General features: G+C 54.4%; 1 protein-coding gene across 1 annotated transcript; it reads right to left on the bottom strand.

The window, feature by feature from the left end:
- Positions 1-328: 328 nt before the first annotated feature.
- Positions 329-7,552, bottom strand: CLPTM1 (cleft lip and palate associated transmembrane protein 1). The gene is made up of 9 exons (XM_008586600.1): positions 7,433-7,552; positions 6,611-6,731; positions 5,776-6,020; positions 4,704-4,797; positions 2,664-2,854; positions 2,312-2,407; positions 1,875-2,010; positions 1,282-1,449; positions 329-1,073 (listed from the first exon to the last, which is right to left on the bottom strand). Exons 1-9 carry the CDS (start codon positions 7,550-7,552, stop codon positions 781-783), a joined length of 1,464 nt encoding a protein of 487 aa, XP_008584822.1. The 3' UTR covers positions 329-780.
- Between the last annotated feature and the right edge of the window lie 3,606 nt (positions 7,553-11,158).

Below are 11,158 nucleotides of genomic sequence, written 5' to 3'. Positions count from 1 at the left end.
ATATTCAGTGGGTACACACAAGACTCCAAGCCGTGGCTGGCCAAAGGCAGCCTTGTGAGTGCCACGAGCTCACTGCAAGCAGCCTCCCTGGGAGTCAGTGAGATGCGGACAGTTACAGAAGCCCCCTCAGAGAGCTGGTGGGAGAGGGAGAAGTGAGAATGGGGCCTAGCCCGAGGGCATGGCTTTCAACAGAGCATCACTGTCCCCACCTTTCTGTGTCCTGTACCCTGCAAGTCTCCCTCCCAGACCCAGGAGAGCCACCCACCACCTGGCGAAGCTGCTCTCCAAGGTGATGGAAGAAGGAAGGCACGAGGAGGAGGGGAAGTTGTCGAGTTTAAGTTAAACACCCATATGAATTTATTAAATCCAGACTGTTAAAGGGCGGCTGTCTGGGAGGAGGGGGGTGGTCAATAGATGAGGGACAAAATGATGGATGACCATGGGTGTCCCACAGACAGCCCCCGGTCCCTCCCCCGCCTGGCCCGCCCCCTTGGCAGTGCCACGTTGGCTTCACCATGATTCCCAATGGTGCTGGGCTGGCAGGGCGAGATGGCTGGAAACACAGAGGAACAGACAGACAGACGGCGCCTCCACAAACAATGAGCCCTGGCCTGCCCCAGCCCCCACATCACACGCTGGGCCCTGGCCTGAGGGAGGGCCTCCTGCCGCCCCAGCCCGATCTGTCCAGGGAAAGGGCGACAGGGAGGGGAGGCGAAGGGGGCCAGGAGGCAGGGGTGGTGGTCGCCAGGAGCCAGAACAGATGAGGAGGATCAGTAGTGGCTAATCTTTTTTCTTGTCCTCTGCTGGCTTTGGAGGGGCTTCCTGGGGCTCGTGGGTGGAGCTGGCCCCCTGGGTAGCCTTGGTGGGCAGGGATGTGAAGGCCTCCTCCCTGGCGGTGGTGGCGGTGGTTATGGTGGTAGTAGGCGCAGGTGTGAGCACCCCTGCTGCTCCGGGGGCCTCCACCACTGGAACGGGTGCTGTCGGGTCCTCGCCACTCATGCCAAACTCATTCACCCGGGTGGGGTCGACGCGGTAGATCCACCGTTGGTAGAGGTAGATAAAGAAAACCACATCTGTGGGGAAAGCAAGGGATGTGAGGGAAGGAGCCTGCCGTATTCACGGTCAGGCAGGTGTGGGGTGGTGGGGTCCTGCAAAGGTTGTGCCTAGCTCCTCAGACTGAGCCCCCAGTCTGGGGCTGTGGCACCTCCCTCTGACCAGGACCCTGAGTCCCGCCTGTGCCCTGCTCTGGTGGAAGCCCCCTGCCTGCCCATCAGGCCTCACCATCCCGTAGGCAGCCAATCCGGTACATAACAGGCATCTTGATGACAAAGGCGAACAGGTCATCAATGAAGGTGTTGAGGGCCTTGTAGGTGAGCATGCGCCAGGGCAGGTGGGCCACAGACTTGAGCTTATAGTTGATGAAAAGCTGGGGCGTCATGGTGATGAAGCCTGCAGCGGAGGTGGAAGGGCATCAGTGCGTGGAGGGAGGGGGCTCCCGACTCCTTCTAACAGGCACTCCCACTCTGCCCTTCACAGCGTTCATCACTCGCCGTGACTCGCCTGTCTGCTTGTTTACTCTCTGCGTTCCCCACAAGACAAAATGCTCCCCTTAGGATGGGAACTGAAATGTACTGTTCACGTCCTCCCAGCAGCCCTCCCTAACCCCAGACAAGTCAGGTACCCCCTTGGGGCTCACCACCCCCGCTCTCCCCTCCCCAACCTGGGTCATCACCATCTGGGGACAACTCTGTTTCCCAAACTGGACTGTCAGTCCCAGGAGGGCAGGGCCAGGCTGACTTGATCATTGCTGCTGGCCACAATGGGCTGAGGAACATGTGTTGAGTGCCTGCACTGAATGGGGGTGCCGAGCTCACCGAAGGTCAGTAGGAAGCCATAGAGCATGCTGAGCACCCAAGAGTACCAGCCCTTGTGCTCCAGATACAGAAGGCTGTAGACAGCGTAGCAGCCCAGGAGTGGGAAGAGGATCCAAGACAGGTACCGAAACGCCATCTGTGGGGTCACAGGGCGGGGCTATGACCCAGTTCCTCGGGCCCCACCTGGCATCTCTGCTCCCCACCCTTACCCACCCATACCTGGTCTGGAAGGCCAGGCCAGGGGAATTTCCAGGTGGCTCGGGGAACTCTGGACTTGACCAGGAAGTAGTTATGGCAGGCAGGGGACACAGAGGGTGCAGCACAGATCATAAAGCATGGGCCTGGCAGTGGCAGGCAGATGGCATGACTCCTGGTCTCTCAGGAGTGTGCGGATACTTAGAGACCACCCCATGGGGCCCACTGCAGGGGACACTCACGTCATCATACACTTTGGTCGAGGACTCAATGTATGTGGACTTGTCTTTGAAAGTTGGGCGGGGGAAGATTCCTGCCACCTTGTGCTCCCGGTCCAGCTGCAGATGAGGAGGGATGCCATGGTCAGCTGCTGTGCTGGCTTCCGCCCCCCCATACCAGAACCAGCCCCTTCCCTTCCCCACTGTTCCCAGTTCCCCTGCCCCACGTGTGACCCAAAAAATCCCCTGGCGTGAAAATCCCCAGTCCTGCAAGTGAGGCAGGCATTGGGAAACCCCCGGGGGACAGCTTCAGGGCAAGACAATCCCCCTCCCCACCTCCCTGCAGCCCTTAAGACAGCATGGCGCCTGCCCTTACCCGGACATCCATGACCTTGGTGATTTTCCAGAGGTCGATGAGGACCCCAATGAAGACGCTGACCTGGACCACAAAGTTGGTCTCATTGTCCAGGATGTAGAGGAGGACCACAAAAGACTGGAAAACGCCGAAGAAGACGGAGCGCACAGACAGTCCCTCCAGGGATTGTCGGCTGTTCCAGAACTGGATATCTGTGTGTGGAAGTTGCGGGGAACCAGGAGGTTTAAGAGCCTCTTAGTCTCTTCCTGCAGCCTCCTCCGACCCCCTGGATGAGGCTGGGTTTTCATGGAAGAGGGTGAACACTCTTATCTCCCATGAAGACTCTCTCATTCATGGGCACCATGCAGAGCACCAGACAGGACTTCTGTGGTCCTCACTTGGGATGTGAGCACCCAGAGTCCAAGGGGACGGTCCCTCTACTGATGGTGACAGTGGCCACTGCCATGGATGGGTGCTTACCATGTGCCAGGTACTAAGGGCTGACCATGGAAGCTATTTCCCTGAGGCTGCATAGCCTGGCCTGGCACTATCTGGACACACACTGGGTCTGCACCACACTGTGGTGCCATCCCACCTCCCCTGGTCAGGGAGATCTGGAGCATGTGTTTCAAGACCACCTCCTTCAGCCCCCCCACCTTAGCTAAAACCATGAAGGGACTGGCCAATGGACATCCTTTCGGCACAGACAAGAGGCCCGGGCATTGATCTCCAATCTGGAGCTCGTTCCAATGTCCCACCTGGATGCTGCCTGGGGGACGCAGGTCAGCCATGCCTCTTTTTAACCCCTGGTCTCCCCAAGAGTAACCTTCTGACCCTAGCAGAAACTGAGTACCTAACTACTGCAGCCATAGGAGACCGGCCCACCACCATGCCTGTCTTACAGTGGCGAAGCCAGGCCCATGGTTGCACAGGGTCAGCTTTGCCCTCAGTGAGCAAGGACTGTGAATCCAGGCCCATCCACCCCAATCCCAGGGCTCAGCACATTCGAGAGGCTCACCCTGGCCCATCGGACCACCCTCAGTCCCGATCGGGAAGAACAGGTCTGGACACAGGGTTCTGGTGGGGCGGGTGGATCCAAGTTCCCCCTCAGACCTGGGAGGCAGCACAGCACAGGGTCACTGCTGTGTGATTTTGGGCAACTGACCATACCTCCTCATGCCTCTTTTTTATTGGAAAAAAGGGACACTGGCTGATCCAACTTATGGTCAGCAGAAGGGTTTAGTGAAATGGCGCCTGCCCAGGCACAGTGAGTGCTCCAGATATGACAACTAAAGGACTTCCTATCGGTGCTTAGCACCAGCTACTGTTCAGTTCTGATGTTATGTTCTTCTAGACGGTAGCTCTCAACAATGGTACTATCATCTTAACAATAATAATACTTATGATTCCTGCCACTTCCAGGAGATGCAGGGCAGCAGGTATCCTCCTTTAGACTGGGATTCTCTGGGGAAGAAAGTGACACACAGGGCCTAGAAGATACAGGTGGGGGCCAGAACTGACAGCCACATAGGACCTGTGTGACTGTGGGCAAGTAACCTAACCTCTCTGAGCCTCCACCTCCTCATCTGTAATGGAGGGGTAACCACAGGCTCCTCAGAGGTTGTGGTTGTGAGGACTCAAGGAGCTAACTGGTCAGGGCACCTGGGACTATGCCTGGCCTTAGAACCTAAGGGACTTTGGGGCACAGACTTTGGGGCCTTCCCTCTTGGCGCCCAGTCCACTCAGCCCTGAGGGGCCTCCCCCAGCAAGCAGCCTGCCAGGCAGGGCGGTAGGAGAAGCTCCGGGGCTTCCCAGCTCTTGGCTTTGGAGTTCCCCAGCCCAGCTTCCTGGTGGTGCCATCAGGCCCGAGCAGCAGGCCCAGCCGCTCCCTCAGTTCCACGCCCAGTGGATGGGAATTTCTGGGTTGGGAGTTCTGGGGTCGTTGTCCCTCCCCAGCTAGCTAGGCCTCTGGAGAGTAGAGGGGAGAGACCCGTGGCAGGGGGAGGACATGTGGGACAGGAGAGGAGAAGAAAGGGGGTGGGGACAGGGTCACACCCCTACCGTTCTTGAAAGCCAGGAACTCAAAGACACTGTGGACGATGGACACGATGATGGTGAGCGCCAGAAGGTAGGGGTTGGTTTCCAGGAGGGCAACCTGGGGGCAGGGGAGCCTGTGAGCATTATCCTGCCCTAGCCCGAGAGTTGACCAATGCAGCACCTTCACTAGCTAGCCCCCTCTTCTCCCAGGACACACTGGCATGACCTGCTGATATCCCCCCCAGACTGCCCTGGGGCTGCCCAGAGGACAGCCAGTCAAAGATGGGTGGATGGGGACAGGGAGGAGAGATGGGGAGCAAGGAATAGAAACTCAACAGTGATGGGCCGGCCTGATGGCGCACTGCTACAGTGCGCCGCTTGGGAGTGCGGCAGCGCTCCCGTCGAGGGTTCGGATCCCACATACAGACCGGTTCCCGCTCACTGGCTGAGCGAGGTGCGGGTGCAACACTGAGGGTTGCGATCCCGTTGCTGGACACGAAAAAAGAAAAAAAAAAAAAAAAAAAAAAAAAAGAAACTCAAGTGATGCTGTACAGCCCCAGACAAGCAAAGCTGAGTCTCATATCACAGACACAGGCAGAAAGATGGAGATATGGGAAGACATTTAAGGATGTAGAGAGAGATAGGGCCGGCCCGTGGCTCACTTGGGAGAGCGTGGTGCTGACAACACCAAGTCAAGGGTTAAGATCCCCTTAGCGGTCATCTTTAAAAAATAAAAATAAATAAAAAATAAAAAGGATGTAGAGAGAGAGCAGAGACATGGAGTCAGAGCCCAAAGTCAGGGAGACAAGGTTTGGGACAGAGGAAGGAAGGGGCGAGTTCGGACCCAGAGGGCTTGGCCAAGCAAACAGAAATGCTGCCACAAAGAGGACAATAAAAGCCTCAGAGACAGGGTCAGCCAGGGCTGGAAGGCTGAGCACCCATTTCCTGCCCACTGTGGGAAGGGGACCTGGGAGGTTGTGAAACTGTGGGCAGGGGAGTGCTAGGTGGGAGGTCCCACTGCAGCTGCCTGGCCCACTTCCCCTTCTACAGCCAGAAGGTGCTGGAAGCCCCTGCCCCGCCCCCAAGCGGCGCTCACCTTTACTGAATCCTGCTCCTCATCTGACTGCTCATACAGCTCGTCGCTCAGGAAGTTCCAGGGTGACTTGGTGCTCTGGGCAGCATAGAGCTGCCAGCGCCAGAGCGAGAGTGGGCAGAAGGAGACACGGAGCGGCAGGCTGGCCAGGCTCTCGTTGATGGGGTAGTAGTCCTTCTGCAGGTTCCAGTAGTCGTTGAAGTAGATGATGGGGTAGTAATCACCACTCACGGCATCAAACTTCACGTCTGCAGGAAGATGGGGCATGGGGCACCACTTAGCCCAGCAGGAGACCAGAATGCCCATGAAGCCCCCAGACATCTGCAGGGACCTGATGGGGCCCCCTGACAGAGACTGGGGTACAGGGGACATTTCTGGGCTATGAGGAGCTGAAGGGCATCTTGACTTCAGTGGAGGGGACCAGGTGGAAAGGGTAGACAGGCCTCAACTGAAGAGGCCAGCTGCGGCTCAGCTCCAACCCACGGCTGCCCCATGAGTCCTGGTTTTATAAAGAAGCCAGAAATCTGGATTTTTCAGTGGTATTGCCTCAATTTCAAAAGTTGGCAACTGATGTACATTTTTTGAAAACAGCTTGTGGGCTGGATGAGACTTGTCTGTGGACCAATTCTGGTGCATGGAGGTCAGTCCTGGCGTCACCAGGGGAGTGGAAGAGGGAGAGGAAAGAAGAGAAAGGAGGCAGAGCACTGCAGGAAGCCCAGGAGGAGTGGAGATCTAGAATGATCTTTCAGGGGGACAGGGCTAGGAGAAGACAAGGAAATGGGCCCAGAGCACACTCCCTGAGGCCTCCACAAGCTGCTGGCAGAGCTGGGGGGCTTACACTGGTCCAGGGGAGGGGGCACGCTGCCCTTCACCCATGGCGTGTGGTCGTCCACAATATTGATGGTGATGTTGGGGTGCCAGTGGGAGATCACCTCCACAGGCCCGTAGTCCTCGGCCCTCTGAGGGAGACAGGGGTGGGTCTCAGAGGCAATGGAATATTAACCACTATAGTGACACTGGCCAGCCCCACACCAGCCTCTATGGACTCCATTGCCCAGGATCCTCCCACCTCACAGAGCAGGAGGCCCACAGAGCTAGAGGCAGGACCTGGATTGTGAGCCAGGCTGCAAAGCCCAGCCTCAGGACAGCAGCTTCCACAATCTTGCACCTCCATGAACAGGGACCACCCTTCCCGCCCAGGACCACCCACTGACAGAGGACGGCTCTTGTGCCATTCCTGTGTGCCTGCCCTGTGCTGGGCTGAGCCCGATCTCTGAGGCCTGGCTGTTTGGGTGTGAATCCCAGCCCTGCCACTTCCTGTCTGTGAGAATTCTGGAAAGTGTCCTCATCTGAAAATGGGACTGGTGACCCCCTCCCAAGGCTGGCGAGAGACTTATGAATGAGTATGTGTAAGCACTGGCTGTAATAATCTTGTCTGGAATCCTCCCCAGACCCTAGAGGCAGTTGCTTCCTAACCCTGTTTCCCAGAGAAGGAAACTGAAGCTCAGGGAGGCTAGGTCTGTCACCATCACCAAACCACCCACTGACGCCCACCAGTGGCTTGCTGATGGTGCCAGAGGAGGACCCCAGTGGTCTGGCTGCTGTGCTATGAAGGCCCCAGATGGTCCCTGCAGGACCCAACAACCCTGCTCAAGTTTACCTTGATCATTTCCGGGTCAGCTTCTGTCTCTCCAGTCAGCAGGTTCTTAGTTTTCTGAAATCGCCTGCGCTTGTACTTGTTGATCACTGTGGGAGGGGTGTTGGGGCAAGGGGTGGACATGAGACCTGCTGGCACCTGCAGGGTCCAGACACCAGACCTCTGCCCACCAGCAGCTGCCCACTGGTCTCCTGCCTTCTACCCTTCCATTCCATTGCTGATAATGTCACCTCAGCTGCCTCTCCAAATCTCAGCCAGTCCCAGTATCCCCATCTTTACAAGGACACCACCATCCACCAAACTGCCCCAGGCAGAAACCTGGAGTCTGCCTTCTGGGGACGCCCCCTCCACACACTCGTTAAATTCCACCACTCATCCCACTTCTGATCTCCCTCCTGGATGGGTGTGGCCACACTTGCCCACTATGACCTTCTCTGATAGGGCAGCCAGTGGTTCTTTAAAACCAAGTATCTGATGTGGATCCTGCTGTGTCAGAACCCCAGATACTCACCACAGCCCTGCCTAACTCCCAACCCTCACCACCTCCCACCTCAGCCCACCTCACTCCTCTCTCCTTGGGCCCTTGGACAGCTCTGTCTCCCTGGAACGTGTCCCCCTGCACAATCTTTTTTCTGGTGGCTGGCCAGTTCGCGGATCTGAACCCTTGACTTTGGTGTTACAACACTGCAGTCTAAATGACTGAGCTAACTGGCCAGCCCTCCCTACATAATCTTCCTGGTTGGCTCCATTTCAGCCCTCAAGTCACTGATTAAGTCCGTTCTTTCACAGGGCTTCCCTAACCACCCTATGAAATGAAAAAGCCTACCCGGTCACTCTCCCCACCAGCTTTACTTCCTTCACAACATGTCATCACTATCCACATTCGCCTGTCCACTGGTTTACTTGTGTACTGTCTGCCTCAGCCAGTCTGCAAACCCCATGCAGGTAGGGGCCGAGCCTGTTTTGAATACTGATGTAGCCTCTGCATAGGCTCACTGACAACCGGTTGAATACATGACTAGAAAAAGGTGGGCTGGGGACAGTTCCCAAGGCCTGGAGCCATGAACATGAGAAACCAGAGTGAGAAACACTTTGGGACTGTGACTCCCAAGCCAGGAGTGGACCTTGCTTCTTGCAAGGGCCAGTTTGGCCACAGACTCCCTGCCACTCTGTCCTGAGTGCTGCCGAGACGTACCAGGAGAAAGGGACATGTGCTTGCTTATGCTCCATGCCCCCACCTCTGCCCTGGCCCACATACTCTTTAGCTCTTCTTCATGCTGGGAAGGAACATGGCCTGCCCCTCTCGTGACTCTCCATCCTGCCCCCAGGACCAGGGAGAGATAGGAAAATGGGAGAGAAAGCTGGCCAAGAAGCAAGAGCAGGGGCTCTGTCTCCTACAAGTTAAAGGACATTGGTGAGTTACATTACTTCCCTGGGTCTCCATCCCTTCTATGGAGACTGGGGATAAAAGCCCTACTTCTTCTTGGCCCAGGTCCTGTGAAGCAGCCCAGAGCCGGCTGCTCTTACAAACACAAACATCATCCTCATCATTTCTAATATCATTAACTCATGTGAGACCTTGTCCCCAAGTTTGGGGAGACCAGTAAACATCCAACGGTGGGCATCCTGGAGAATAAATTCCAAGGGTACATGCTCTGTGGCTATTCACACCTGGGAGAGGTGATCCAGGGAAGGGAGGAGTGCTGGTGCCCAGCACAGCCCCAGGGGCAGCCTGGGCTAGTAAAGGGGGAGCACAGTGGTGAAAGGCTTTGGCTCAGGTACTTGGAGGCATCCAGATGGGGTTATGAGGTGGACCTGGCTCCCATGGGGTGGGAAGAGCCCACTTTTCTCGCAAGTGAAGCTTCTACAGCTATACTATCGAATATGGGGTTGCTGGTCACATATGGCTGCTGAGCACTGAAAATGTGGCTGGTCCAAATTGAAATGTGCTGTGAGTGGAAAACACACTGGATTCTGAAACTTGGTGCAGAAAATAGAAAAGAATGTAAAATATTTCACTTTCTTTACATTGATTGCACAGTGTAATATCAAAATATTTTGATCTCAATAAAGTTAAAATTAACAGGGGCTGGCCAGTTAGCTCACTTGGTTAGGGTGCAACATTGGTAACGCCAAGGTCAAGGGCTTAGATCCCCACACTGGCCAGCCACCAAAGTAAAAGAAAAAATTAAGATTAATATTAATTTCCCCGTTTCTCTTTACATTTTTACTTTTTATACTTTACTCTTTTTTACTGGAAAATTTTAAATGATTTCTCTACCTTATATTCTATGTCCATGAGACAGCATCGCTCTCAAATACTGATTACTGGCCTTTTCGGGAGGAAGGGGGCTTTTCTGATGCCACGCTCTCCTTTGCCCTGGAGTTGGTGGTTAGCCAACTCCAAGTCCTCCCAAGTCCCTGTTCTGAGGGGCCCCAGCTCCGAGGCTGGTGAGGGAGGCCTAGATGATCCTGGTGGACTTTTCAGGTGGGCTGGCTACAAATTTGATTTTGTAGACCACACTAACATCTGTCACTTGATGGTGAACAGAACCTCACCACACACCTCACAACACAACCACACTTCACAGACAAAGATCACATTCACCAGAAACAAAAACCACAGAAAATGCTGGCATCAATCAGGGGCAACAGAATGACCACGTGACCATCAAACAGGGTCAGTAGGACACAAACGAACAGCCACCCACCCAAGTCACATTCAAGGCAACCTCTGAGGCATCAGGCAATTTAAGCTGGACCCCTGCTGCCTCCCACCTGCAGGAACAACACATCCTTGGGGACCATCCCTGTAGGAAACATCCCCTCAGGCCACCTCTGCCAGCTTCTTCACAGATCTCACTACAAGGAAGCCAGCTGAGTGGAACATCCTACAGACACACTAAGAGAGGCGCTCGGCAAACTGTGCAACTTTTCCAACTCAGCTTTAGGGACTGACACAGTATTACCAAATTTACATTTCATCCAGTATAGATGATAACAACAACAACAACAAAATTATCATCCTTTAAGATATTTTTATACCAAAAGAAGAAAGACAGACCTAACCCCCACACATGGAATTACGTCTGTTACTGTGCCACACAAAAACAGCTGGATGGATCTTAACACAGGGTATGTGTGGAATAGTCCTTGATAAAATAAAATTCACTTTAGAAGAATGGAATACCTTCTGAGGGAACCATTCTCTGAATCTACTGAAACTTGGGTATAGTGAGAGATTTCTATGGCTGTCAATCAGGAGACAGCAAACTCAAGGAAAAGGTTACAAGAGCCAGGTAAGCAAAAAGACAAGAATTAACCTACTGGAAAACCAGAAGGTGGGTAGGAGAGGAAAAATAACTGTATTCACTGTGTGGTTTGTATGCGAATAACAATCACATATTTAACACCAAGGTTAAAGGTTCAGATCCCCACACGGGCTGGCCACCAATCAATCAATCAATCAATCAATAACAGTCACATACTCAAAAGTATTTCAGCACTGAGTGTTAATATAATTGAAAGTATATTCCTGTACTGGGATTTCCTCTTCCCGAGTACAAGGTCACTAGATAACATCTAAAACCAAAAAAACCAAGAAATTGTGGCATCAACTTGTTAATGAGAGCTGTGGAAGTTAAACAGCAGAAGAAACAGCTAAATGAATTTGAAGGTGGTTGCCACAGGGAGCAGGATGGGAAGTGGTGGACAGGAGGCTGCTGGATT

This window comes from Galeopterus variegatus, unplaced genomic scaffold (assembly GCF_000696425.1).
Source record: "Galeopterus variegatus unplaced genomic scaffold, G_variegatus-3.0.2 Scaffold4041, whole genome shotgun sequence".
In the NCBI taxonomy this organism is placed as follows: domain Eukaryota; kingdom Metazoa; phylum Chordata; class Mammalia; order Dermoptera; family Cynocephalidae; genus Galeopterus; species Galeopterus variegatus.
The sequence above is the reverse complement of the archived record's forward strand: the minus strand, read 5'-3'. Positions and strand labels throughout refer to the sequence as shown.

Bases quoted from the DNA above. Each gene is read 5' to 3' on its own strand.
- CLPTM1 (XM_008586600.1), bottom strand. From the start codon at position 7,552: ATGTCCACCCCTTGCCCCAACACCCCTCCCACAGTGATCAACAAGTAC. The intron at 4,798-5,775 runs GTGAGCGCCGCT...CCCTGCCCCCAG, and splicing joins AGGAGCAGGATTCAGTAAAG to GTTGCCCTCCTGGAAACCAA. The intron at 2,855-4,703 runs GTAGGGGTGTGA...TTCCACACACAG, and splicing joins GTTCCTGGCTTTCAAGAACG to ATATCCAGTTCTGGAACAGC.